This window comes from Lynx rufus, unplaced genomic scaffold (assembly GCF_022079265.1).
Source record: "Lynx rufus isolate CCGP_SWC_20201006 ecotype Redwood Valley unplaced genomic scaffold, mLynRuf1.p SCAF_2, whole genome shotgun sequence".
Classification (NCBI taxonomy): domain Eukaryota; kingdom Metazoa; phylum Chordata; class Mammalia; order Carnivora; family Felidae; genus Lynx; species Lynx rufus.
Genome location: NW_025814834.1, coordinates 185,876,432 through 185,904,358, shown reverse-complemented (window position 1 = coordinate 185,904,358; position 27,927 = coordinate 185,876,432). Strand labels below are relative to the sequence as shown.

At 52.0% G+C, this 27,927-nt stretch overlaps 3 protein-coding genes across 3 annotated transcripts; 1 reads left to right on the top strand and 2 right to left on the bottom strand.

The window, feature by feature from the left end:
- Positions 1-4,665: 4,665 nt before the first annotated feature.
- On the bottom strand, positions 4,666-5,241 carry P3R3URF (PIK3R3 upstream open reading frame). Its single transcript, XM_047082578.1, has 2 exons — positions 4,995-5,241; positions 4,666-4,709 (listed from the first exon to the last, which is right to left on the bottom strand). The coding sequence occupies exons 1-2, from the start codon at positions 5,239-5,241 to the stop codon at positions 4,666-4,668; spliced, it is 291 nt and encodes a 96-aa protein (XP_046938534.1).
- A 4,306-nt stretch (positions 5,242-9,547) lies between these two features.
- TSPAN1 (tetraspanin 1) lies at positions 9,548-13,404 on the top strand. Its single transcript, XM_047082718.1, has 7 exons — positions 9,548-9,604; positions 12,052-12,258; positions 12,466-12,540; positions 12,657-12,755; positions 12,835-12,990; positions 13,091-13,174; positions 13,357-13,404. Exons 1-7 carry the CDS (start codon positions 9,548-9,550, stop codon positions 13,402-13,404), a joined length of 726 nt encoding a protein of 241 aa, XP_046938674.1.
- Positions 13,405-17,002: 3,598 nt separating this feature from the next.
- POMGNT1 (protein O-linked mannose N-acetylglucosaminyltransferase 1 (beta 1,2-)) lies at positions 17,003-26,489 on the bottom strand. The gene is made up of 22 exons (XM_047085404.1): positions 26,401-26,489; positions 25,721-25,890; positions 24,982-25,096; positions 24,712-24,830; positions 23,998-24,063; positions 23,795-23,908; positions 22,850-22,967; positions 22,558-22,656; positions 22,263-22,390; positions 21,833-21,903; positions 21,531-21,606; positions 21,267-21,350; positions 21,136-21,177; positions 20,865-20,923; positions 20,453-20,525; positions 20,236-20,364; positions 20,026-20,151; positions 18,746-18,810; positions 18,507-18,551; positions 18,140-18,275; positions 17,766-17,875; positions 17,003-17,666 (listed from the first exon to the last, which is right to left on the bottom strand). Exons 2-22 carry the CDS (start codon positions 25,838-25,840, stop codon positions 17,579-17,581), a joined length of 1,983 nt encoding a protein of 660 aa, XP_046941360.1. The 5' UTR covers positions 25,841-25,890; positions 26,401-26,489; the 3' UTR covers positions 17,003-17,578.
- Between the last annotated feature and the right edge of the window lie 1,438 nt (positions 26,490-27,927).

The following is a 27,927-nucleotide window of genomic DNA, read 5'->3' as shown; positions in this document are numbered from 1 at the left end:
TTTGGAGAGTCTGCTGTTCCCAGCAGCCCCAAGAAATTGTGGTATATGAAATATTTTCTACTTAGTACTTTTCTTCCCAAAAAAGTCAGACGTGGCTTGCCATTCCATTACTAACCTTTGAAAATGTCTTGGGGCTGGTGTTATTCCCACTCTTGGAGAAATCGGGGGCATTGTGGCTGGTGTACTTGCGACTTGATAATTTTTTCTCTAGGCTAGGTTTTCTTCTTCTTCTTCTTCTTCTTCTTCTTCTTCTTCTTCTTCTAGTTCCCCTCTCTCTCTCCCTCTCCTGCCACCCCACCCCCCTCATCCTCAGGAACCAAGATATGTCCTCTTGGAAGTTGTCTGTCCTCTGTCTGGTTTATTACAGGCTTCTTAACTTATCCTAAGCTCATATGTCCTGAGCTTTCCGCCTCCTTCTTAGTGTTCATGTGTGAACTCCTTTGCCCATCCCCAATGGGGGAACCTCTAGTTTATTTATTTATTTTTTAAGTTCATTTATTTTGAGAGAGAGAGAGAGAGAGAGAGAGAATGGGCAGAGAGAGGGAGAGAGAGCGAATCCCAAGCAGGCTCTGCACATCAGCACAGAGCCCCATGTGGGACTCAAACCCACAAACTGAGAGATCATGACCTGAGCTGAAATCAAGAGTCAGAGGCTTAATGGACTGAGCCACTCAGGTACCCAGGAATCCTCTAGTTTAGACATTCACCTGAAGGTAAGGATTTCACTAATTGATTTCTCAAGACTTCTAATTCAAGGATACTCTAACCTTGTGATCTGGGAGTCAGTGATGCCAGAATTCTATATTCCTGATTCTGTAACTCAGATTTCACCATGCTAGAATTCTGTGATGCTAAGATTCCATGACTCTGGATTCTATGCATTTAGAATTTTATGTTTTTTTGTGTTTCATGAATTTGTCATTGACTTAGTGACAATAACCAGGATTCACTTGTCCTGGGTTTCTGTGTTTGTTTTCCACAGGATGGAAGTCTCAGTTCTGGGCTCCCTTCTCTGAATTCACTGAAGGCAGGGAAGGAGATGATTAGATAGGTAAAGGTAACATTCCCACTTCCCTTGGGGCTTCAGGGCAGCCCAGCATTCAGTCCACCCCCCTCCCCCCAAGTCATTTGGGCTGCAAGTATTTGAGTGTAGCAGGAAAAGCAGGCTCCTTTGCAGCCCTTCCACCCAGCTTCCTTTCCTCCCTGGCCTGCCCCGCCCCAGGATCCGGGAAAGAAAGTTAACTGGGAGGCTGGCCCGGTCAAATGGGCAGAGGGGGAGGGAGGGCTGAGTACAGGGCAGGGCAGGTAGCCAATGAAGTAAGTATGGGAGATTCCCTAGGGAGCCCTGTAGCTTTCTCCGAAGGTGAGGAAGGAACAGAGGACGGAAGTGGGGGTGTGGGTGAGGGTACTGGTCAGGGTGGGGTGACCGGCATTGCATTGTAAGGCTGGAGCTGGGCTTCCTGCCATTGACCCATTGGTGACAAGGGACCTCCAGCCTGGCGCCCTGGGAGTGGTCTGGTCTGGTCCCTACCCATTGACTTTGTGTTTCTGTGCCTGACTCAGACACCCAGGAAAACCCAGAAGGCAGAAATTGGGGATGGGGAACCTGATCCTCCAGGGGTCCTTCCTGGGAGGGCCACCTGAGGCCAAGAAAGGGGACAGGACTTTCCAAGGATCACACTAGGGTTTGGGACAGAGCAAGGACTGGAATTCTGAGCTCCAGCTTGCAGCCCAGAGCTGTTCTCCCAACACTCCAAAAGGTCCCAGTTTTACAAAATGCTCCCACAACAGGACAGCTTGGCCGGACTCTGGGATGGAGGACGGGCCCGCCCCCAGGCAGCCTCCCCAGAGCTGTCTGGACCCCTCCTCCAGCCCCCAGGCGCTTGGCTGAAGCTGCCAAACCCGATTTTCCGGTGGCTGCCCAGAAGCTGGCTGGAGCGGGAAGCCTTCTCTGGGCCGGGACCCCTCAGGCCACTGTCCTCTTCCTCCTGCCCTTCTGCCCCCACCACTTGCTCTTACTCAGAGCTGTGCCACCACCACTTCCTCCTCTGTCAGCCTGCAGTCTCCCCTGCCCAGCACCAGGAGGTGTGGTCCAGCACTGCCCCTCTCTGTTTCAGTTTTCTCATCTGCAGATGGAGGACTAAGGACTGGCCTGACTCCCAGGGGTCAACTGTGAGGAGGCTCCAGAACAAAGGGGCCATGAATAACAGTGGCTCCCCACTTGGGTGGTGGGTTGGTGCAATGTTGGAAGCACAGCCTGGGGTGTGAGAAGGAAGCTCTGTTCTGGAGTGTGCTTGTTGGGGTAGAAGGTGCAAGGTAAAGGAGGGTGCCCCTCTGGTGTCCTCAGGCTATCTCATGAGACAGAAAGAGACAGAGAACATCCATCATCCCGGACTGAGTCCCCTTGTTACTAATGTTCAGAGTTCTTGCCACAGTTTGGTGCGGTGCCTGTGTGGTCTGTTTAATGTCTGTCTCCCACCGAGCTGTAACACCCACCAGGAAGAACTCCTGCTGTCTTGCACACTGCTCTATCTCCAGGCTTGGCACCCTCCCTGGCACATGGCAGGCACTACTGCCTGAGACAGAGTTTCAGACTGAAAAGCAGAAGCAGAGGCACCCTAGGGGCTGGAGACCAGCCGGGTGTGCTCACCTAACCAGGCTCCTGCTCCAGGCTGCCACATGGCCCAGGCCTCTTCCTCTGGGGTTCTCAACCTCCAGGGAGCCCTGCTGGGGTGAGAATGAGTGAGCTGTACCCAGTCATCCAAGGGTCACCTAGACTGGAGTGGTGGGTGCCCTCTGGCTGCAGCCGCCTCTGGGAGCCTGGAGGGGGAGGGGCCGCGGAGAAGCCCGTCATTGCAGAGGGAGCTAAAAATAGCCAGAAGAGATGATGTCATCAGGTTCCCACAGCTCAGCACCCCCCTCACTCACACACATACACACACATCCTCACAGACACAGATACACACAGACACAAGTGTGGGCATACACACACACACACACACACACACACACACACTCTGCTAGGGGAGGGAAGCTTCTGGGTTCCTGGGCTGCAGGGGCAGGGAAGTCTGGTGAGTGTGTCTGCACGTGTGCAGGTGTCTACGTGTGCCTGGGTTTGCATGAGTGTGATTGCATGTTTCTATCTATATGCTTATGTGCTTGTCCAGATGCATGCATGTCTGTGTGTTCATTTGTAGGCATGTGTATGTGCTGTTACATATGCCATGTGGGGAGGGCCATGTGCATTAGTGTCAGTGTTTATCTCTGTTTATAAGTATGTACTTGCATGCACCTGTATTTGTTGCTTTGTGTGTCTGTGAGTCTACTTATATTTACATGTCTGCATATGTTCATGGACTGTGGCATGTGTCTTTATATGTGTGGGCCACTCTGTGGACCTTGGGCGCTAGCCCAGCCACCTTCCTGCCTCCCCCTTCCCCCCACCCCAGCCAGCACTGCCTGGGCATGATGTGTCAGTGAATTCTCTGCCGCTTCCTCCTCTCAGGGTCCCAGTCTCCGGCAAGCCTTAGAGTGGAAGGACACAGACACAGTTCATTTTTTCCTCACAGGCTTCTTAAACCCCAGGAGGCCAGGCCAAAGCTCTCAGACTTCACTCTCACCCCCACCCCTCAGGGAAGGGAGCCCTGGACACACACCCAGGCATAAAGTGACACCTCAGAGACCGAGTCCCTCACAACGTTTCCCACCACTGAGACACAATTCCATGGAGATACACCCCACAGAAATGCAGTTACACCTGATGACACATGGGCACACACTCAGAAATCCAAATGGAAAATCCCCAGGCCAGAGTGCTTAACACCCTCCCCCTTTCTGGACTCAAACTCAGTCTTGCCCCACCCCTAACCACCACAGCTCAGCTGACAGTCCTGGAAAACACTGGCCTCGGGGAACAGCTAGGGGGCTGAAGGTGACCAGTCCTCCTCAGAAGCAACCCTCTCCTCCTTCAGGCTGCCCCTCTCCCTCTCTCCTGACCTTCATTCCTCTTAGCTGAAGCCTCTGTCTGGCACACCAGTAGCCTTACCCTCGACACACAGCCGGCCACAAAGTCACAATCTATTGCAGAGGCACACTCAGCCACATGTCTGCTCAGACTCCCATCTCCACACACACTCAGACACACACACCAACAGCTACTTCTGCACACTGGCCATCATAGGCACAGAGCCACATAACATCTCACATTCAAGCACTCGTGGAGTTACACTCAAGTAGTGAAATCTCTTTCATCCTATCTCTTTCTGATCTGTGCCTCTACCTCCCTCCTCAAGGATCTGGCTCCCTATAACTTCCAAGATGTCTATGGAGACCCTTTTCCCTGTGCAGTGCAGGAAGGATCCCTACCTCCCAGGGCAGATCAAAAGCTGAGGCCAAAGATGGAGAAATGGTGTGTGTTGCCGACCTTGTCCTGTCCTTCCATTGCCTAACTGTGATCCCTGCTGTTGTCACTAAAGCCCGCCCCTGGGAGCATTCAGCCCCAACCCTGCCCTCATACCCTGCTGCATATTTATCTGGAAACACCTTGGAATGGAGTAAGGCAGTTGGAGCAGAATTGATTGTATTTGTCTGCTGTTAACCACCCAGGGCCCTTAGGAGATACAGGTCCGGAGACAGCCAAGCTTCTGGACTAGTTTCTGGACATTTCTAGAAGATCAGAAAGCTGCCAGGTTGACAGAGGTGTCTGAGAACTAAGGAGAAGAAGGAAAGGGAAGAGTGTGAGGAAGACAGAAGTTCTGGAAGCTCTATTGCTCTTAGATTCACAGTCCCCCAAGCCCTCTGCTTTTAGTCAATATGCCCTCCATTAAGGCTCTGAGCCTTTAGGATGTCTGCTATCAAGACCCCACCATACTTTTGGAGTGGTATTTCTCACAGAGTGTGCCTCCTAGAATGCCTATGCAGGGCTAAAGTGGGGGAAAACTAATGTCTCTGTTTTGCCAACCCCCCCCCACCCTGCCTCAGGGCCCTTGGCTAACCTGGTGGTGGAAGGATCCACACACTGGTGGTGGTGACGGTGTGAGTGTTGTTGATATCTGTGGCCAGGGTGGCAAAATTGGTGGCTGCAGTGGTAGGAGTTCTGCCTTGGGGTTTCTGCCGATACCTTCTACGGCTACACTTGAACATCCTGGGAAATCGAGGCCTAGGCCAGCCCATCCCTGGCCTGTGGTAGCGGAATCTTAAGCCCCGGGGCCGAGGGGCACGGGCAAGCTGAGAAGGCCCCATGGGCACAGGGAGCTTCTGTAGTGTGCCTGAGGGCACTACTGGCCAGGGCAGCTGGGGCCTCTATGACATAGAGTCTGCATAAGGGCGGTGCTCTTTATTATAGGTCCTGGTCCCCAGCCCATCCCCATGGGTCAGACTTCCTCACAATTCTCTCCACGGGTGCAGCCCAAGGGCCAGAAAAACCTCAGCTTGGCCCCTAGGGAAAAGGAACTCTGAGTAGGGGAAAATTACTCCCTCACTTTCTCATTTATCCGCATTAACAATATTAACAATATTTATTAAGCATTTACTGTGTGTCAAACAGTACTGAGTACTTTACAAACACTATCTCTTTAATCCCACAAAGTTTAGACTCTATCATTATTCCTATTTCATATACAGTCGATTCTCATTATTCATAGTAGTTAATAAAGTCATCACCACAAATAGTGCATTAGTAAATTGAGCCAATGCATCTACAGGGTTAGATTCCTACCAGTCTCTGGTCACAATTTTTTCGCCAACTGATCAATCAGAACATGACCTTGTTTTATGTGTTTCTGTTTAAAGACACCTAATTTAGGGGTGCCTGGGTGGCACAGTCGGTTAAGTGTCCCGACTCCTGAGCTCCGCTCAGGTCATGATCTCAGTTTGTGAGTTCAAGCCCCCACATTGGGCTCTGCGCTGATGGTTCAGAGCCTGCTTGGGATTCTGTCTCTCCCTCTCTCTGCCCCACCCCAGCTTGTGCGCTCTCTCTCTCTCTCTCTCACTCTTTCTCTCAAAATAAATAAATAAACTTTAAAAAAAAGGTTCCTAATTTAAAATATACTGTTGAGTCATTAACATTGAACTCATAGCCAACACCACTATAACTTGTACCTGGATGACATATCATATGTCCTCTGTAAGGCACATCACAGGCTTCTTGCGCTTAGCAACACTAGACAACACTTCAGCATTATTTGATAAATGGCAAAATCATCAACAAAAAGCACAGAAATGCATAAAATGTGACACTAAATAGCCCACAAGAAGAACATGTGTTTATATTATAAGAGGTGAAACAAGAAGGTAGAGTATCCTCTTGTTCAACCTCAGCTGAGAACAAGAGAATGAGGCAGCTCAAAATTTTTACAAATGTCCATGAATGACCACCAAAGTGACACGAGTATTGGTTTGGGGTTACAGATGAATTTTAGTGAGTAGGCAAATTCACAGATATGGAAGCCATGAATAATGAGGATCGACTGTATAAGGAAACTGAGGCTCAGTTAGGTGAGGGCACACAATTAGAGACAGGGAGGGGTTCAAATCCATGATGGCTCTAGGGCCCAAAGCCCAGACAGTTAACTCTTGCTGTTCTGCACTCATTTATTCATTTAATCATCCAGGAGGAGATGTTCACTAGCAACTTCATATGTGCTGGGCTCTGGGGATGTAGATGGAGGTGACATGGCCCCGATTCTTCTTGAGTGAGAAGAGAAAGCCATGTGGATAATCAGTGCAGGTGGAGGAACAGCTAGGTCCCCAGGGGATGTAAGTTGCGTCAACCTGGGGTTTATTTCCTTTTTTGTAGGTGACAGTGTTGTCAATGGTTCTGCCAGGCCTTGCACTGAGTTGTTGTGGGACTATGGACTTGTCCTTTCTCCCTCCACACCCTCTTTCCCTCCTATTTCACCTCTAGTCCTCCTTCCCAGCCTCTGCCTTTTCTCTGTTCCTGCAGGAGCCTGCCAGCAGATTTTAGGGTCCTCAGCACCACCCTATACAGCCTCACACCTACCTACTCCCCCTCTAGCCTCTTCTCTTGCTATCCTCAGTCTTAGAAAATGGACCTTTCTCCCATCAGCTTCTAGCCACTACACCCATAAACCCACTTTGCCCTTGGCCTTCTTCCTCAAGTCCCAGACCAAGGCCTCTTCCTCTGCTCTTTCTGGACGTCAGCTCTTCCTGCCTTCTCAGAGATTCTATCAATATAGACAGTCTGCTTGGTGGTTAAGATACAGACTCTGGCACCAGGCTGACTAGGGTTGAATCCTGGCTCTGCCACTTATGAGCTGTGTGATCACGGCAAGTGCCTAACCTTCTGTGCCTCTGTTTCCCCGTATTTAAAAAGGGGATAAGAGAGAATCTATCTCATAGAATGGTTGTGAAGAGGGGAAAAAAAACTATATATGTAATGCATTTAAAACACGATCTACACAACTATTAGTGTCATCAGCCCTCCTCTCTCCCCTGTTTCTTCACTGCTTCCTCCCATTATAAAAAAACAAAACAAAGTGTCAACTATATTCAAATTTTTAAAAATTTTTAAAAGTCCACTTCATCCAACTCATACCCCCTCTGGTGATGACTCTTCCCACTCTGACCTCCCACTCTGTGGTCATTCTCATTTGTCCCAGAGTGGTGAGAAAATCTTATTTTAAAACTCTATATAACTATTCTGTTATACAGACCAGGACACAGAGGCTTGAAACTGAGTCTAAGAAGGGGCACCTAGGTGGCTCAGTAGGTCAAGTGTCTACCTCTTGATTTTGGCTCAGATCATGGTCTCACAGTATTAAGCCCCATGTCTGGCTCTGCGCTGATAGCATGGAACCTACCTGTGATTCTCTCTTTGCTCCTCTCCCATGCTTTCCCTCTCCCTCTCTCTCTCTCAAAATAAATTTTAAAAATAAAAAGAAAAATAAACGAGTCTAAAAAATGCCCCTGGGGTTGCACAGCTAAGAAGCAGTAGAACCAGCATTGGAGTACCTGGTCTGAGTGATTCCAAGGCCAGAACTTCCCCAGCACCTCAATGTCGGGCGGCAGCATTAGAATGGAAAGTAGGACCAGCAGGGGAAAGAGGCAGGCAGGAGTTCAAATTAAACCCTGAGGGATTTTTGTAGAACGGGATTGCTGAGCCTTCAAATTGGGGTGATGTTTTTGTGAGACCATGGTGCCACCTGCTGGCAGAAAGGAAAGGGGTGCTAAACGCAGATTGCTTAGAATACTGGATCGCGGCGGGGGGGTGGGGGGGGGAGCAAGAGAAAGGATGGGAAGGCAGCCGAGTAAGGAGGAAAGAAGGGAGGAGAAAGATGGGGAAATTGAGATTTTGCAGAGGGAAAAGGACTAGGAGTCATTTGCTGCTCAGAAGAGGGGGCAGAAGCTACTAAACCTTGGCCATTTCCTTGAAAGTGTAGATGTGCTTGAGTGTGTGTGTGTGAGAAACAGAGACAAAGAAACACAGAGAGACAGAGAGACTTTAAGAATGTACCTCAGATGTTGCTTTGTTGTTTCTTAGTTGCTGGGGATCCGTCCACACATAGGTCAGAGTATGTGTGTATGCATGTGTTTGTGTGCACGCTCACGAGAGCTAGTAGGTGTTTATGTACATATCTCTGTGTGTGTATACAAATGGCAGCTTGGGCAGAGGTACGCGTGCCTGTGAGCACACAGGGTGTATGAATGTATCAGCAGATGTGGGCTAAGAAGCATATGTGCCCGGTGGTGGTGGAGGGCACCCAGAAATTCTGTGAGCTGCTTGTTTACCCTCAGATTTCTCTTCCTCCTTCAGATCAGGAAAGGTGTTGCTGCGGTTGGTGTTGCCAGGCCGACGAGGCCCGCTGCTCCAGTGGCTGTGGGGATAGATCTCCAGGCAGCAGGGGGCAGCAGGGCAAGAGGAGGCTGAGTGACTGCTGGGTGGGGCAGACGGGAAGGCAAGCAGAGGAGGAGGCCTTGAAAAGCCCTGCCCCGCCTACAGGTGAGCAGTGGTGTGTGAGAGCCAGCCCCGTCTCACTGCCTGCCCACTCAAGTGGCAATTCCCTGGAGTTGCCTGTCCCCTCTGGAGCCTCAGCAGATTCTTCTTTCAGAACTCACTACCAAGAGCCCTGAACAGGTGATGGTATAGGATAGGGATTATCCTATAAAGTGAAATCAACCTGTAAACAGGTTTGGGAAGCTGGGAGGCCAATGGGGAGGGTCCGGAAAGAGTCTAGGGCTGGGTTGGGAGAGAGGTCCAGGACATAGTGGTGCCAAGGAAGGGCATGAAGTAATCTGTAGTGTGGGGGCTAGGTTTGGGGCGCCAGCGGGGAAACCTGGGGTGTTAGTATCTCAGAATGTCAGGTGCTGGTAGAGGTCTGGGGCAGTACAAAGAGGTAGGGGTGTCAGGAGGATTTGGGAAAAGTCCTGAGGTGTCAGAGTCTAGATTCAGGGGAATTTTGGTGATTTATGGGCCCTGGATGCTGGAGTCTGCTATGTCAGGGTCCAAATGGCAGAGCCAGTCCAGGGGCCAGTGGAGGCACGTGGCACTAATTCCTAACTCACACTTGTCTGCCTCTCAGGAGCCACCATGCAGTGCTTCAGCTTCATTAAAACCATGATGACCCTCTTCAATTTCCTCATCTTTGTAAGTATGGGGGTTGTGGGCTCTTTGGGGCTCCCTATAAGAGTGGGTCACAACCTAAGCAGAGCCCAAGCTGGGAAATAGGACACTGCTGTGTCCAGACTCTGTGGTACAAATTTCCCATTATGAAAGGGTGCAGAATTCTCCCCAAATGCCGAGTCCTGGTCTCAGGAGCAGCCTGGCTGCTACACAAGTTGGGGAGGAGAAGCGTAGGAGAAGGTCCTCCCTTCTAGGAAGCTTCAGCCCAGATTTAGCGCAGGGCAGTGTAGGCTAACAGGAGCGATTGTCCCCTTTTATAGGGACTGGGGGCCCAGTGAGAGGAAGAGGTTTGCCCAAGCTTACCTAGTGATCAAGGAAATTCAGTGGCCTCTGTAGGACAGGCAGCTGAAAGGAGAAATGCCTGAAGACCTCAGAGCAGAGAGTCGGCCTCAAGCAGCCTTTATTCATTCAACAAACCTCAAGCAGTCTTTATTCATTCAACAAACATTTATGTGCTAAGACTGTGCTAAGTGCTGGGGTGAAAGGTGAGCAAGCCCTTTCTCTGCCCTTGAGGATCTCAGATCCAGCAAAGCAGATAGGCAGACGTACTGTGTCTGGCCTTAGCAGAGGGGCTATGGGAGCCCACAGGAGGGGCCTGAACCCTGGTCAGAGAAGACTATCTGGAGGAAATAGGTGAGGCTGGGAATTTGCACTGGGTGAGGAGGTTGTAAAGCATGCAAAAAGACCCAGAGGCAATGAAATCGGATATTGTTCAGAAAACCAGGAACAGATTGTATAGGGCATGTTTGAGGAAGCTGAGTAATGAGGCATGAACCCTGGAGATGGTGGTGGAGATGGGGAGAAATGGACAAAGACAAAGGCCTCAGATGGTGGCCAAGGGGCAGAAGGGGGGCAAGGCAGACAGAGGTTTTGGAGGTAATGTCTGTGGCTCTGGTATGAGCAACCTGGGGGATGTCCCACAGGCAGCTGCATACCCAATGGGGCTGCAGCTCTGGTTGGAGCTGGACATGGATATTTGGAAGTCATGTGACCACAAATGGTCAGTGAAGCCACTGAGTGGGTAACAGCACTCAGGCAGAGTGACCTCTGAGAAACCCAACTTACAAGGATTATGTGGAGAAATGGCCACCAGGAAGCAGATAGAGAAAGAGCAGTGGAAAGAAATCAAGGAGAGCACAATCTCAGAGAGATCAGAAGGGCATGGCACATGAAGTGTCCACTAGATTTAGCACAGCATGGCACCACAGACCTTGGAGCCACACTAGAGTGGCTTAGAGTCAGTGAAAAGTGAGGAAGTAGAGACAGGAAGTGTAGATGGATTTTTGGAGAAATTGGGCTAGAGGTGAATAACCTGACTCCAATATGGTCCATGCCTTGGGCTTCTTTTAGCTTCAGGGCACTAGCCTTTATCCATATATCTGGAGAAGGCAAAGGGATCCCAGCAATATGGAGATAGTAGGGGCTCCGGTCCGAGGGGGTTAAAGGCAAATCCGGTTTGGTTTCTGGCCTCTGTTGGTCAGGCTTTGCCAGGCTGGGCAGGGCAGGGCAGGGCAGGTCTCAACCTCCTTGAAATTTGACCCTTATAGGCTGGGAGCCCAGCTCTCTGTCCTTGGGCAAACATGCCTGGGATCCAGCCACAATCTGCCACCTGGTTCTAGCCTCAGTTTCTATAGCTGGGCACCAAGGTGATGTCAGGCTGATTCATCTGCTGATACTCTGGATCAGGATGGCTTTGCTCTAAGAGGTGTGGCATCTGGATAGCGTACCTCCTGCCCAGTCTGGGCCTCAGAACCCCCTGAGGTTTGGGGTTGAGCAAGAGAGAGCCTCTAAAAGAAACCCTGGCTGTACTCCCCCTCTGGTGCCTCAGTTTTCCTGTGAGGCAAAGAGAGGTCTAGGTTAGATGAAGGGCAGGCCTCGAGTTTGATCCTGGAGAGGGGCCAAATGGGGCCTCAAGGTAGGTGTCTCTTCTCCCCGAGTCCCTCTCCAAGGTTGGAAGCAGGTGTAAACCTCAGCCCCACCTCTGTTGCCATGGTGACTGTTGAGCCTGTTCAAGCTACAACCCCACTGTTTCACCTATCAGAAGACAGAGGCGTTTCACTCTGCAAGGAAATGGGGTGGGGGGGGGTACCCTGCTGCCCTCACCTGCTTGTTTTCACTCCTAGCTATGTGGCTTGACCCTGACAGCAGTGAGGAAAAGTCTTGCCCTTCTCCCATCCTGTAGATATTTCTGGAACCCCTGATCCCATTTATATCTGCATAGGTGCTGGCTATGGGTGGCCCAGCTCCCATTTTTCTGGCTCTACAGAATATTTTCCTCCGTGCAGGATGAGTTTTTAAGACTCCTTAGCCAATAAAGGGAGAAACTTTCTCATTTCCCATCTTCCTGACTCAACTGCATGGTAAGGAGCTGCTTGCCTGCACTGTTTTATGGTCTGCCTCTCTGTCCCCAGCTGTGTGGCGTTGCCCTGTTGGCAGTGGGCATCTGGGTGTCCGTCGATGGGTCATCCTTCCTGAAGATCTTCGGGCCGCTGTCGTCCAGTGCCATGCAGTTTGTCAACGTGGGCTACTTCCTCATTGCAGCTGGTGCTGTGCTCTTTGCTCTTGGTTTCCTGGGCTGCTACGGTGCTCAGACTGAGAACAAGTGTGCCCTCATGATGGTGTGTCAAACCCAGCTCCATAGGCCCATAACCGAGACCCGGGGCCCCCTCACCCTTGACACCAGGCTCTGGGGATCCCCAAACCGTGCTCTGGACTCCAGGGGCCTCAGCAGAGGGGGCAACTGCCTTGTTTTAATGGGTGGTGGGTTATAATAAGTGAGGCAGGAGGGACTGTCTCTAAAATTCAGACCTCTGTTCCCCATTCAGTTCTTCTTGATCCTCCTCCTCATCTTCATCGCTGAGGTTGCAGCTGCTGTAGTTGCCTTGGTGTATACCACCATGGTGAGGAGTGGGGATGGGGCAAGGGGGAAAGATCGGGAAAAACCCTGCAAGTGGGCTGTGGCCTGTGAATGGCCGCCTTCCCTACCAGGCCCTAAGCATTGACCTGCCCCATCCAGGCTGAGCACTTCCTGACGTTGCTGGTAGTGCCTACCATCAAGAAAGACTATGGTTCTCAGAAGGACTTCACCCAAGTGTGGAACACCACCATGGAAGGGGTAAGGTGGGCTGGGGGAGATTTTGGAGTGGGGAGAAAAAACGAGGCCCCACTGACCACCCTTCCCTCCTCATTTCCAGCTCAAGTGCTGTGGCTTTAACAACTACACGGATTTTGAGGGCTCTCCCTACTTCATGAAGAACCATACCTTTCCCCCATACTGTTGCCTTGACGATGGCAATGGCACAGCCACAGAACCCTGCACCAAGGAGAAGGCTGATGACAACGTTGTACAGGTGTGGTGTGGAAGGTTGGGGGCTGCTTTAATGTCCTCAAAGTGCTGAATGAGGGAGGGGTGCAGCTGCTGACTATAGCCCCTCTCTTCCCTCCTCCAAGGGCTGCTTCAGTCAGCTTCTGTATGACATCCGAACCAACGCAGTCACTGTGGGTGCTGTGGCAGCTGGAATTGGGGGTTTGGAGGTAAGGGGCATGAGGAGGTTGGGGCAGGATATCCCCACTGGATCAGGGTGCTTGACCCATCTTGGAGGCCTTGCAGAAGGAGACAGACTTCTAACAGAGCTTCATGCAGAGTGGGAGGCAGGGGACTGAAGCGTAAGGACCCTGATCATATCCCTTATCTCTACCTATTCCTTTCCCACCAGCTGGCAGCCATGATCGTGTCCATGTATCTGTACTGCAATTTGAAGTAAGTCTGCTTCTGCCTCCGCCACTGCTGCTGCCACATAAGAACTGGGAAGAGGCATCCTGGCACTGTCAAGCGGCAGTGTTTGGGCTGAGGACAGGATCTAATAGTTTCATTTGGGCCAGAGTGGGCCCAGCCTTGCTGCTCTGGACTTGGGGCCAAATAGGGGACCACCCCCTTCCAGCTGTGCCTGAGTTTTCCTTCCAATGGTGGGGTTGGGGTCAGAACCTCTAAGGCAGTCAGTTCTCCTGCCCATACTTCCAGTCTGTTCCTTAAACCCTTGACACCCTTTCAAGCCAATGGGGCTCTCAGTGATCCCAGCAGCCCCGCTGCGGGATGAGAGAAAGGCACCCTAAAACATGGACACATGCAAAATCAGCAGTCACGAGGCGGATGTGTAGAAGGCTCTTCAGAACTCATAACCCAATTAAAATGTCTCCGTTTGGAACTCTTTTCGCGTATCCTTGGAGAGGCAGGCCCATCTTGCCTCACTTGGCCTCAGATTCCTATGGGGCTGGTGACTCAGAAGGCCCCTGGAAAGGTCACAAGGGTGGAGGTAGATGCCTATTTTCCCCCTTCATTTGGATTCCAGGCCTGGGAGGGAGCCTAACAGGGATGACCAAGAGGGCACTCGGGGAGGAACTGGGGGCTGGGCCAGTCTGCCTTCCCATAATGTGGGAGGACTTTGACCTGAAACTACCCCCTCCTGGGGGGGGGCAGTGGACTGGAAAGCTATGAAAATAACAAGCCTGTGCCCAGGTGGGGGTGGAGAGACAAGAAATACTGCCAAGGCAATGGGAGGGTCACTTCTTAGGCTCTGGAATCCCTTCAGAAGCCCCCATCAGAGGATCCAAGCTGCCTACCCTTCTCAGGCGAAGCCCATACCTGTCCTTGCCTTGGGGATTTTAGAAAGAACTTTGTTTATTTTGGTCTTGGCTTGCCTCTGGGACTCTACAGATCTGATCTCTTAATCTTAACCACCCCCAAGCTCTAGAAACTGTGCCTAGAAAGGCCAAGTGACTTGTTCCACGTCCACAACCTTCCCTGAAGGGCTGAGCCTTGACTTGGGCCCAGACTGTCTGACTCCAGAGTCTGGTGGGGTCCTGGCTGATGTGGAGTCCAATTTACCTGAAGGCCAGAATATCCCAGACATAGATCTGATTGCTGCTGAACCAGGACGGACAACACTAAGGAGGAAGGCTACAGCCAGCAAAACCCAGACTAGCAAACCAGTCCTCCTTACTCCCCACCTGGTTTTCCTAGGGCAGTCCAGAACTATTACCCCTTGCTGAGCCCGAGAAGGAACAGCAACCTGGAGAGAACCACACAGTGCCTGAGAGCTAGTCCCAGGTCCAGATCAGGAGCCTGCTGGGGGGCTGGGCAGGGAGAGCAACTAGTCCCTCTCCCCACCTTCACAACCTTACCATCTCTCACACACCACCCTTCCCCAGGTACCTACATGGAGGCTGCAGGGGATTTGTTTGCCCAGGGCGGGCCTCCACCACGTGAGCTAACTGCTCCTCAACTTGACTGTTGTGGCACCTCAAGCACTATCTCTAGCTCCAGCAAACACTGAAGGCGTCAGGGTGGCGAGAAATGTCGGAGCACCTGTGCCATGGTGGAGGGAGGGGTAGAGCTGATAAAAGGGCGGGAGTTCTAGTCAGTTCCTGCCTCCCTGGCCAAGGCTCTACATAAGGCACTCACCAGACTTACCTTGAACAGACTCTGCAGGCTGACCCATCTCAAGAGGTGTGGTCTACACTAGATCCCTTAAATGTCCTGCCACCTGCCTTAGACTTTCTTATCCACTCCTTCTAGACAGTCCTATCCATTTCCTGGTGCTTCTATGACTAAGTTAGATCTTTCTAACTTCTTTGGATCACTGGCTAGGTGAGAATCTGATGAAAATGATGGCTTTTCAGGCTATCTGGGTGGCTCAGCTGGTTGAACATCCGACTTCGGCTCAGATCATGATCTCACAGTTTGTAAGTTTGAGCCCCACATCAGGTTTGCTGCTGTCAGCTCAGAGCTGCTTCAGTTCTTTTATTCCCCTCTCTCTACCTCTCCCTTGCTCATGCTTTCTCAAAGATAAACATTAAAAAAATAAGAAGAGGGGCGCCTGGGTGGCGCAGTCGGTTAAGCGTCCGACTTCAGCCAGGTCACGATCTCGCGGTCCGTGAGTTCGAGCCCCGCGTCAGGCTCTGGGCTGATGGCTCAGAGCCTGGAGCCTGTTTCCGATTCTGTGTCTCCCTCTCTCTGCCCCTCCCCCGTTCATGCTCTGTCTCTCTCTGTCCCAAAAATAAATAAACATTGAAAAAAAAATTAAAAAAAAAAAAAAGAAGAAACGGGGGTGCCTGGGTGGCTCAGTTGGTTTAGCATCTGACTTCAGCTCAGGTCATGATTTCATGGTTCATGAGTTCGAGCCCCACATTGGGCTCTGTGCTGACAGCTCAGAGCCTGGAGCCTGCTTCAGATTCTGTGTCTCCCTCTCTCTCTCTGTCCCTCCCCCACTTATGTTCTCTCTCCCTCTCTCCCAAAAATAAACATTAAAAAAAATTTTTTTTAAGAAGAAATTGATAGCTTTTCTCCAGAAAAATTTATAGATATGGAATCTGCTTACAAAGTACCCAAAGGGGGGGCACCTGGGTGGCTCAGTTTGTTAAGTGTCTGACTTTGGCTCAGGTCATGATCTTGCAGTTCATGAATTTGAGCCTTACATCAGGCACTCTGCTATCAATGCAGAGCCTGCTTATGATACTCTGTCTCCCTCTCTCTCTGCCCCTCTCCCACTTGCTTGCTCTCACTCTCTCTCAAAAATAAACAAACATTAAAGGGTGCCTGGGTGGCTCAGTTAGTTAAATGTCCGATTTCAGCTCAGGTCATGATCTTGCGGTTCGTGGGTTCGAGCCCCGTGTCGGGCTCTGTGCTGACAGCTCAGTGCCTGGAGCCTGTTTCAGATTCTATGTCTCCCTCTCCCTCTGCCCCTCCCCTGCTCATGCGCTCTCTCTCTCTTTCTCAAAAATAAATAAAACATAAAAAAATTTAAAATAATAAACATTAAAAAAAAAAGTACCCTAAGGACCACAGATCCTTGTTCCTACAACTCCATCTTCAGCCCAGTCATAGCCTCCTGAATGATGCCACCCCAGTTCTGTTTCACTCACTTCCTTTCCAACCCCCCTAGACTCACCTGCTCTCCCATCACCTCCCCTAACGCCAAGTATCCCTTTTGCTCTGTTGCTTCATCTCTGGAGACAGGTACCTAAACAGACAAGCTAGGCAGGTTAACTGCCTGATGGGAAGAGGCTTGGGGTGGCTTCTGTAAGCTCAGCCCCAAGTACAGTGAGGCTAAGGTCAGGCTCAGCTGTCTTAAGGTGGAGCTTAGGGAAAAACCTTGGTGTTTGAGACTGGGGCATCCCCTGGTGGCCAAATGGTGCCAAATCAAATGGAAGCTAAACTCTGTGGAGGACAGTAAGGAAAACTCATTATCCATCATGACCATTCTCTCTCCTAACCATCTCTCTCTCTGTGTCTCTCTCTCTTCCCCCTCCCTGCCCCCCTGCCCCCACACAGTCACACCATCATAAAACACATCCCCAGAGGTTTTCTCCTTTTTTAATCAATGACCACCTTATCCAGCTTTGGAAACCTGGACAAAGAGGAGGCTGAGAAGAGGCCTGGTTCAGTGTCTGAGGGTCTCTGAGTGAGTCTGCATCAGCAGGTGGGCCCCAGCGGGCCTGTCCATGGGTTGGGCACAGCAGTTTCCTGAGTAAGAGCCAGCCCCACCCTCAGGGCAGCACCCAGCCAAGAAAGGAATCAAGGCCCTCCAGGCTTCAGCCTTTTCCCAAGGTCCTCAGGACAGTCAATAAATAGATTAGATTCTGAGCCAGGCTTGGGAGGAGGGAGTGTGCAAAGGGCAGGATCAGCTGCCCAGGGACCCCGATGATTCCCAGGTACTATCCTGCCCCTTCCCACAAGGAAGTAAATAAATAGACCTCCAACTCAAGAACAGGGGCGTTGGAGCAGGGGAAGCCTCCCCTTGAGTTAGTAATTAAGTCTCATGTTAAAAACAAACCAGCCCCAACCCCTGCCAGTGTCTACAAAATCCTACAGGATGGGGTGAAGGGCTAGCCTGCCTGGGGGTACATAGTACCCAGCCCTGCAGGGTCCTGGAAGAGGTCTCATGTCTGTTCTGCAGCTCCTGGGGCTCCCTCTTCCTTTGGGGGTGGCTCCAGGAAAATTGGGATGATGGATGGTGGCTTCTTCACCCTGGAAAGATAATTTGAAAATGTATAGGGGAAAGGTAATTAGCTATGCCCGCTAATCCCACTAGACTCTCACATCCCAGGGCAAAAAAGAGTCACTCACGAGTAGGGGGAGGCTGGGACGCCCACCACCAGGAAGTGATTCTTCTTCCGAAACAATCTCCACAGGCCCCGGTGGTTGCCACGCACATCCAGGTCCCAGATATGGAGGCACTGGTAGGAGTGGGACAGAGTGAGAGGCAAGGGTCAGAGAGCTGTGGGGAGGGGCCACTGAGGACCCTTGGCTCAGCCTCCAGCCCCTCAACAGTCTCAATTTGTAAGAGGTAGCATCTTCTAGAATATGGAATTGGACAAAGGGTTTGAAAGAGGGGTTCCCAGAGGATGAAGAAAAGGTTCTGAGGTAGAAGATTCCAGAACAAAGGCTCCCTGTATCTGGTGGGGAGGAGTAAACCTGGGGTGGGTATGTTAGTGGGGCACCTTGGCAAGCTGGGTCCAGGTGATAAAGTCATCATCTTTCTCCATTCGGATGAAGGCCACATAGGTGTGGCCCTCTGTGTCTGGCAGGAAAGAGTCTTCACAAGGGTTCTTGCTGTGGTCCAGAACCTCAGCTTCGCTGCAGCAGAGGGTAGGGGAGAAAGGCCAAGACAGAGCCTGCTTCATGGGTGTGTTTTACAAGGTCCTGTGCTTAGTTTAAAGCTCTGCTATTGCTGTCTTGAAATTCTTAGTTTTTCAACAAGGTGTCCTGCTTTTCATTTTGCAGCGGGCCCCAAAAATAATGGGGTCAGGACCCCCAGTATTTGCCTCCTCACTCCCTGCCATATATCCCTACTGCCATAGGCTATACCTGAGCAGCCTGTGAATTTCTGCTTCATAAGCTTCCTTCTTCAGACTGAAGGAGAAAGAAAAATGGGTCAGGGGAAGGGGTAACCCCTCAGGTTCCAGGGGCAAGGCAAGGGATTACATGGGAATTGGGTGGCAGCAAGGCTGGGGTAAACAGCAGGCCCCAGGGTTGGAGGGGAATATTGGGGATTGGTCATCAAGGCTCCTAGATATCCTCCCCTCTGCCCTGTCCCCATCCCTGACCTGTCCACGTTCCTGAGCTGGACACCTGGAACCGTGTTGAACTTGTGCTTCTTGAAGTAGGCCTCCTGAAGTGGGTGTGAGGGTGAACATTAGGGCATTACACTGTCAGGCCCACACCCGCCCATGGACCCACCACATAGCCACAAGGCCCACAGATGAAGTCCTGGACCCACAGAGGTCCCCCTAATTTCCCTCCATCTTCCCCATCCTCCTCTTTGTAGCATCCTTGGCCGGCTCTCATAGCCTTTTTTTTTTTTTTTTTTTAAGTTTATTTATTTTGAGAGAGAGAAAGACTGTGAACAGGGGAGGGGCAGAGAGAGAGGGAGAATCTCAAGCAGGCTCTGCAATGTGAGTGCAGAGCCCAATGCAGGGCTCAAACTCAAGAAACTGTGAGATCATGACTTGAGCCAAAATCAAGAGTCAGATGCTTAACTGATGGAGCCACCCAGGCGCTCCTGCTCTTACTAGCTTTAATTTCAGCTCCCCCATTGCTAGAGACCTCATGCCCACACCAGCAGCTCATGCTCCTGACCCCTGGGTTAGTCCCTATTCCCAGTGGTTCTCCCCGGGTCTGCTGTTGTAGAGCCACAGAAGCCAGAAACAGGCCCTGTGGGGACCAGAGGGCAAAAGGCCAGGCTGAGCTGAGACGGAGGAAAGTGCTAAGACCAAGGTACTGAAAGTGTCAATGCCTGCCCCTCTCTGGGAGATGAGTAGGGTCTTGTATAAGCCGATCTTTCAGGGTCCTTCTGGAATCTAGGAGGTTCTAAGCTGCCCATATGTTCCTTTGGGCTGGCCTGTCTCAATGCATACTCTTGCTGTATGTGGGGAGTGGCCCTTTGGACACAGCCATGTAAAGCATGGAGGCCCGGGGACCTCCCTGTTCACTTTGGGCTGAGGCTTGGGCCCCTCCACTTGCAAGGACAGGAGAGGGCAAAGCTTCCAGGGCTGCATAAGCGCCTGGTGGCAGAAATCCCCTCCCCACACCCACAGTCGGGTGCTAAGAATAGTAATAATAAAAAAAATACGAGCTAACCCTTATATAATGCTTGCAGTTCAAAGCATTTTACATATATTAACTCATTTAAGCCTCGTAACCTGGAACCCTTGTGATAGGTAGTATCTTTATCCTCATTTTACAAATAAGGAAACTGAGGCAAATGAAGATAAGGAATTTTCCCCAAAGTTAATAAGTGGAAGAGCTGGGACTGCTCTAGAGTCCATGTTCTTGCTCTATCTACTATTCTGTGCCCACCTCCACAATATCCCTGCCTCCCACTCACGTGGAAGTAGCCATTCATGTTGAGGCCAACGATGCCGAAGTGGTAGGATCTGGAAACATCAGGGATGATGCACTCTCGGCCTCGGCGTTGTTCAGGCATCCGCATCCACATGTCCCAGTCCCAGAGCTGGGGGCATGGAAGATTATGATGGTTAAGAGGTTTGGAGCTGGGAGGGGACTCCAGCCCACTCACCCTACCCTGCCAGGGCACCTTTTCCGGTGTGGGCCACTTGGGCTCAAGCTCCTCCTTATACAGGGACTTCCTGAGCACCCAGCCCAGGCCAGGCATGGTCTCCACACGGTACAGCAGTGCTGGGTCCTCAGCTGTGTGTTCATATCCCTGGGGACAGGGGTGCCATGGTGGGAGGTATCAGCTTGGTGCTTGTGCTGTACCAACACCCCAGCTGACCCCTGGCCACTTGGCTTACTTGGTCGTTCCAGGCAGAGATACAGTACAGGCTGTCGTCCTCTTCTAGTAGGTGGATGGACTGGCTCAGGAAACTGAGACAGGCAGGGTCGAAGGGTTCAGGGAAGGACAAGGACAAACCCAGTCACACAGTGATGCTGGAGGAGCTAGAGATGGGACTCAGGAGTCATGCCTACTTGTCCCTTCCCCCAAATCCCCACTGTGTCTACCCATCCTTCTACTCTCTACTCCAACCCCAACACCTGCTGTCCTACCTTTGCAGGCTTTCCCCCCACTTTTAAGCTTATTTCCCTCAGAAAGCTCTCCCAGACATCCCACTGCCTTCTTTCCTGGAGACCCAGTTAAGCAAAGAGGCCCAAGGAAGCCTATAGGAGCTGAGTGGAGAGGTACTTATGGAAGGGCACTCCCCTCACCTGAAAAAGTCCACAGCAATGTCCAGGTCCTCTTCCAGAACCACGGCAAACCTGGCTTCCTGCAGGGGGAGGGGGACAGCATGACTCCAAGGGGGCCTTTCCCATCCTGTGCCTCCTCCACCCCCATCTTATTTCTCAAGCAGCACTACCCCTGTTTTCCACATCAGGAAGCTGAGGTCCAGAGAGGAGAAGAGCTTGCTATATAATAAGACCAGACCTTATACCCATATTTCTCCTCCCTAGGTCCAAGGACTTTGTCCTTACTACTCACCGGAAACAGGTTGAAAGTGGCAGTGAGGCTGGCTTTGTAGTGCTGGGTGGGGAGCGGAAAGAGGGCACGTGAGCTTTGGGGTGGATGGCAGGGTCAGGTGTCTGCCCCTTCCATCCTTGCCTAGGCAGTACCTGAGACACACGGGCATTCTTGATGCTGATAGGAGTGTGCTGGATGCCCCTCAGACCAAACAGGGCCACCACATCCATTGGCTCCTAGAAGGCATGGCCACTGGTCACCATGTGAGCCACCTCCCCCTGCCCACCTTGCAGGCTCCGCCATGCCAAACCATTCACATTTCACAGCCCTTGCCTTGGCCGTCTCTTGTGATCATTGCTACTCAGGACCCACGGCCCTGGGCTCTGCTCTTCCCATAGCCCCCAAACCCCACTCACCTCATAGTAGCCATCGATGAAAACCGTTATCATCTGGGGAGACACCCCCTGGGCTGAGAGTAGAGAGCGCAGCATCCTGGGGAGCCCAGGGATGGGTTAGGTCTCTGTCACCCAACTCTGGGTTCCCTTGTGCTTATAGATGGGTCCACATCCCCCTGTTCACCCACATGGGTGAATGGGCCTAGAATCTGTTGCCTTTCTGCCCACCTCAAGAGTTCCTCCTGCAGGCAGATAAGCTTGAGGGTCCCACTTGCTAAGCACCCTCCTGTTCAGTGCTGGATACAGCCCACTCTCAGGCTCACCTGTACAAGTAATTGGGCCGGTTCCCTGCAATCACAGCCACAGGCACATTAAGGACCTTGTTGTCTGGGAGCTGAGGGAGAAACAGCTTTTAGTTCTTGCCTCACTCCCTCTTCACATTGGGATCCCCACCTAGGGAAGAGTTCTTTGGGGAGAAGGCGACTCCAGAGTAGAGAGGGAAAAAGCAGAGGGTCTCCCTGTCCCGGCCCTCCCATACACTCAACCCACATCCAACCCAGGCCTTTGTTCACATGGCCTACTCTTCCCCCCAACAGGATGCCCCCCCCCCCCCGTCTTTCAGAGCTCAGCACAGATCCTCAGGTCCTGGTTCCCTCTCAGGCTGAGGTAGGGAAAGCCCAACCTGGCTCTTTCCTAGGGCCTCTGGCCGAGTTGAGAAGGAGTCCAAGCCTCACTGTCTAAGGCTGCACTCACTGGGTCAGGGCTGAACTCGATGGGTGTGGGGTCCTTGCAGCTGCACACACTCCCATAGCCCTCAACTTTGCTGCAGAAGCGCCGGCGGCGACGGTTCAGCTCTGTGTCTGCCCAGTGGCACTCGGCCTCTGAGGGAGGGATGGGGTCAACAGGATGAGGCATGTAGGGGCAGAAGACCAGTGTGGTTTACAAAACCCCAGGCACTCAGTCAAGAGAATAAAGCTCCATTAAGAGGACCCAAATCCCCACCTCCAGCCCAGGCACTGCCCTGGAGCCCAGACCCCACTAACCCCACCTTCAGCTGAGCTCAGCGGCACATCTGTCTTCAGCAGGACTGGGTCCCCCCAGGAGGAGAGGGCAGGTGACTTAGAATGTTTCTCCCCAAGGACAGGACCTAGCAGGGGGCAGGAATGAGGGGCAATGGGGGCCCAGGCTCCAGTTTGAAAGCTTCTTCCCAACTCTCTGCCCACTTTCATCCAGCCCACCACTTCTGGCTCCTATTTGCCCCCAACCCCACCCCATCTCTTGGTGTTCTGTTCCTTCCAGACCCCTGATACTTTAGGGTGGATGGCCCATGGTGCCGGTACCTCCTTTCCGTCCCACGAAGGCCCAAGTGTCCCTCCAGCCCAGGGCAGGGCCAGCCTGACTGCCCAGGCTCCTCAGCAGAGCCTTGGCCGTGTCCTTGAGGTGGAAGGAGCCCTCGTCCTGGGAGACCAGAGAAAGTGGTCAGCCTGCCTGCCATGGTTCTGGGTGACCTGGCTTCATGGAGCACTCGCTATGTGTCAAGCATCACGCAAAACCTTTTATTTAAATTAGCTCGTTAAATTATCCCAACAACCCTCTGCGGTTACTATCCTTTCACAGTTAAGAAAACTGAAGGTTTAGAGAGATTCTGAGAATTATCCAAGACGGCCATGCTAGTAAATCCTTACCATGATCCCATACAATCTGCATCTCTCCGCTCTTTTCCCACCACTCCCCTCCCCTCCCTTAGTTTGCTCCAGCTCCACTGGCATCCCTGCAATTCCTCAAGCATGCTAAGCACCTTCCCACTTCAGGGCCTTTGCACTCGTCAATCTTCTTCTCTAGAACACTCTTCCTCCAGATAGCCACCCGGCCCTCTCCTTACTTCCTCCAGCTTTCTGTTTACGTCACTTGCTTAACAGACACCTTCCCTTTCTAAAATGCATCACCCATTATTCTGTCTTCCCTGCTTCACTATCTTCAGTAAGTTATCATTTCCTGACATCACACATTTATCTGGCTTTTTTGTTGTTGATCTTGCCCCGCAGAATGTAAGCTCCATAAAGGTTGCTTCTGATTGTAGCTCTAGCACCCAGATCAGTGCCTGGCATGCAGTAGTTGCTCAATAACTATTTGCTAAATAAAAATGACAAGGCTAAGATTGGAACCTGTATTACCTTCCTCCAGAGGTTCTTCCCACTATGCTTTATGAGGGGTATAGAACCCAGGGCCATGAGCAAAGTTGGAATTGGGGGCAGTGGGAGAAGGACCAGGGCAGAGTCACTGACCTTGACAGTGCAGATGAGCACTCGGCCAGGTGCCACCATGTTGAGGAACAGCACCATGGCCTCATCCTCATGAGGTGAATATGTGTCAAACACACGCTTTGCCATCACATGGCCCTGGCAGGGACATACCTCTCATGAGTTAATGTCACCAGCAAGGTGGGCTCAGCTTCAGCCCTCCAGGTCCCCCACCCCTAGAACCTCACCGTGGCCTGGTTGAGAACGATGACATGGATGCCCCGGCCTTGCTCCCGAGCCTCGTCCTCCAGCACCTACAGGGTGGCAGAGACAAAATCCAACTCTTCATGGTGGCATTCAAGGTCTCTCTGTCTTATGGGAATTTAAAAAGTCAGCTGCATGAAACCTCTCCTCCTGCCTATGCCTCTGTTAACAGTTCTTTTCTGACCCAGCCTGAATGCCACCTCTTCCAGAAAACCTCCTTAAGTTATCCATTAGAGAGATCAGATCTTTCTAGAACCCTCCTCTCTACGGCTTTCAGACTCTTAGAGCCCTAACGTCTCTTCCTCGTGTTGGAGATATTATAATCCATCAGATTAAGCCCCTCGAACTGGGGCCAGCTCTGAATACCTCTAGGTCCCCAATGCCTGGAACTAGGCTGAGGTCAAAGAAGGGACCAGAAAACAGTTATGGGATAAGTCAATGAATTATCTACCTACTGATACTAACAATCACTTTGCATAATATTCCACTACATGCAACACATTTCACATACTTTTCTTTTAATCCTGACAAGGAGAAATCATTAGTCCCAGCCTTTAGATAAGGAACTGAGGCCTCCAGAGCCACATAGTTCGAAAGTGGCAGAGATGCAGTACCCACTTAGGCAGTGGATCCCAGAGCCACGGACCCACACCCTGAGTAGAATACAATGACTGTACACCCAACACTGGCCCACTTACCGTAGTGCCATCCACAGCTACGTATACTTTGCTGCGGCTTGAGTACACCTCCACATCCAGAACCCGTCGGGGACCACTGCCCCTGCGCCGTGACGGCTCTAATCGGCCCAGGGCCTCATCTGTAGAGGTGCAAAGGTCAGGGAGATGGTCTTTCCAGCAGCATCTCATCCCTTGGGATCTGCCTACCATTTCAGCTGTGAGATCCCGGGGGACCCCTCCCCCACCACCACTCCACCTCAACAGCCAATCCCATCCTCAGCCTGGCCCCACCATAGTCTTGTTCTGGCTCCGAGTCTCCATTGGCCTCACTGATTGCTCGACGCGTGTCCAGGATCAACTTGATGTTGACAATGACGGTCACCAGTAGGAAAAGCACTGCCCCTGTCTGAGAGGAGCGGTAGGGATGACTAAAGAGGGGCACCTCCTCCAGATCATTGAGGGTCTTCCTGAAAGGAGGGCCCTGGCTGCAGTGAGGACACAGGGAGATCCTGGGGCCTCTCGTCCCTCTGTCCACCCAGTTCTACTCCCCCCAGCCAGGGTCCAGTTTCACAACCACCTCCTCCTGGGAACCACCCCTGACCCTTCTCTCTTCATCAGGGCCCTTCCTACCCAGAGCTCCTGTATTCTTCCATTTGAGGCCCTGATTTCCTTGGTCCCCTCCACAATTAGTTCCTAGAGATGGAGCCAGTCCCAGAGAACCAAGCTGGGGATCAGAAGACCTGGGTCTTAGCTCTGACTGCCTGACAGGTGTGTGTACCCCTGGGCAAAGCCTTCCTGCTTAGACTTTAGGTTTTTGTCAGAAGCCTAGGAGGTTGTACTTGGGTTCTGATTCTAGAACTCTGGGCCCAAACCACCACCTCGTAGCGACGTGACACAAAGAGGTTTCCTCTCTAGAAACCTGCCGCCCCTTTCCAGGGTTGGGGGTAGCCAAGGTAAGTCCCAGTGCCAATAGTCTAGGCTAGGGTAAAGCTGGGAGGGAGCCCCTAGGAGGTTTGGGACATTTCTATACCTGACAGAATCTCCGCAGGGCCCGCTGGTTGGTCAGTTTATACTTCCAGGTAAGAGACCAGCTCCGCTTCTTCCGAGCCCCAAAGGGCTTGATGAGGGAGCTGGGCTTCCAGTCGTCCATGCCGGATTGGGGAGTCACCACTGTCCTGGCCAACCCATGCCTTCAGGAATCTGAGAGGACCAGAGGGTCACATGGAGTAAGGTGTTCCTCCCAAAGTCTGATACCTTCTAGGGAGACCAGGGAGGACCTCCCAGCAACGCTTCCCTGAAGACATCCACGCTGTGTGACCTGAGAAAAGTGGCTCAACTTCTCTGGAGAGGAAACCTTCAGAGGGGTCAGATCACCTGGAAACTCCCCCTGGGGCTGGGGTAACTGACACAGCTGCTCGGGGACCTTCCCCCCGCCCCCCCCGCCCCCCGAGCCGGAGAAGGGGCCAAATAATTGGCTCTCGAGGTTTATCAGCTCCTAAAAGGGCCAAGCTCCAGGTCTTCCTAGTCCTGTGGTGGGCAAAGGGCGGAGACAACCCCCTTCCCCAGCCCCCAATCCTCCACCCCCTTGCGCCCTCGCCCTCTCCTATCTGGCCCCATTCTTCTCCTCCCATGGCTCGGGGCCGCCTGAGGACTCGGGAAACCTGCCCCGGCCGCGCCACCCCTCCCGGACTCTTGCCCAGAGGCACTCACGGCTCAGGGGGCCCGGGCCCCACTCGGGCCCCTCTGGGGCCCGCACTGCTCGGCCCGGCGCGCCGCGGCCTCCGCCTCCTCCATGCCGTTCGCGGCCCCGCCCCGGCCCGGCCCGGCCCGCCTCCCCGCTTCCGCCGCCGCCGCCGCGGGGTGAGAGGGCGGCGGGCGGCGCTTAGGGCGGCGGCGACGAGTGTCAGCAGCCCGCGAGTGCCGCGAATACTCAGCAGCCCCCGGCTCGCAACCAGCAGGCGGGGTGGCTGCTGGGGGAGAGCAGATCCGGCCCCCCAACCCCCACCCCCGACGTCTTGGTCCCCAGCATCGCCGATGGCAAACTGGATTCAAGTCGGAGTCCTAGAGATTTGGACTAGACCACTCGGGATTCCAGGGTCATAGGGCCTACAGGCCTCGGACACAGCTACCTGCTCCCCTTGCTTGGCCAAGGCTGCATGCACCTAGGTCTAGGGTATGCAGGCCTAGGGTATGCGTTTGGAGGCTGAGGGGAATTAAAAACCTGCTTCTACCACGACCCGAGACCTTGGGCAAGTCACTGCACGTCTCAGCCTAGGTTCCCTCATCTGTGAAATGCTTACTCTATATGATGCTTACTCTATGCCAGTCACTGTTCAAGCACTTTACTTCCATCAACTCATTGAATTCCACAACCCCATGAGTTAGGTGCTATTACTAATGAGGCCCAATGTCACAAAGCTAGGAGAGCTAGAATTCAAACCTAGGCATCCCAGCTCCGGATTTTACTCACAACCCCTGCCCTATACTGACAAGAAAAATACAGAGTTGTTGTGAAGGTTTAATGAGATAATACATATAAAGCACTTAACATAGTAATTCTCAAACTTTACCTTGCATCAGAATCACTTGGAGGGTGCCTTAAAACACAAATTGCTGGGCCCCATTCTAAGAGTTTTTGATTCATAGTCTGGGGTAGAGCAGAATACTGCATTTCTAACAAGTTTCTAGGTGATGGAGATGCTTATTTGAAGTGAATGGGTAGCTATGCAAGTTGTAAGCAGAGGAGCAATATAGTCCCATTTAAGAGAACCTTTACTGTTTTGTGAAGACTGTTTTAAAAGGAAACAGAGGAAGCCAGACCAGTTAGATTTTTTTTTTTGAGCTCTCCATATTCCACCTGCTCCCTACATGGTGGGATGGTATTTCCCCCCCCCCCCCCACACACACACCAAATGTTAACAGTACTTATCTTAGAAGCTAAGATAATAAGTGATTTTTCCTAATAGGTATGTATTAGAGAACAGAAGAAAATGCAACACATTTTATTAGCATTTGAAAAAGATGTCCCTCAGGGCTCCTTCCTGATCTTCACTCCTCAATCTCACTTTCTATGGAAGATCATATCCACTCTCTTGACCTCTGTAACCACCTAGATTCTTACACTCATATCGGCAGTCCTAATATTTCCTGAGCTCCAGGCTGACCTGTATCTAATTGCCTGCTGGACATCTTCACAGGCCCCTCCAACTCAATGTGACCCCTGCTGTAATCATCTCT

Bases quoted from the DNA above. Each gene is read 5' to 3' on its own strand.
- P3R3URF (XM_047082578.1), bottom strand. From the start codon at position 5,241: ATGGGGCCTTCTCAGCTTGCCCGTGCCCCTCGGCCCCGGGGCTTAAGA. The intron at 4,710-4,994 runs GTTAGCCAAGGG...TCTTCTCCTTAG, and splicing joins GTGGATCCTTCCACCACCAG to TTCTCAGACACCTCTGTCAA.
- TSPAN1 (XM_047082718.1), top strand. From the start codon at position 9,548: ATGCAGTGCTTCAGCTTCATTAAAACCATGATGACCCTCTTCAATTTC. The intron at 12,259-12,465 runs GTGTGTCAAACC...TTCCCCATTCAG, and splicing joins ACAAGTGTGCCCTCATGATG to TTCTTCTTGATCCTCCTCCT. The intron at 13,175-13,356 runs GTAAGGGGCATG...CTTTCCCACCAG, and splicing joins CTGGAATTGGGGGTTTGGAG to CTGGCAGCCATGATCGTGTC.
- POMGNT1 (XM_047085404.1), bottom strand. From the start codon at position 25,840: ATGGACGACTGGAAGCCCAGCTCCCTCATCAAGCCCTTTGGGGCTCGG. The intron at 21,607-21,832 runs GTGAGCCTGAGA...TGGGCTCCCCAG, and splicing joins CGGCCCAATTACTTGTACAG to GATGCTGCGCTCTCTACTCT. The intron at 20,365-20,452 runs GTAAGCCAAGTG...CCCTGTCCCCAG, and splicing joins TCTCTGCCTGGAACGACCAA to GGATATGAACACACAGCTGA.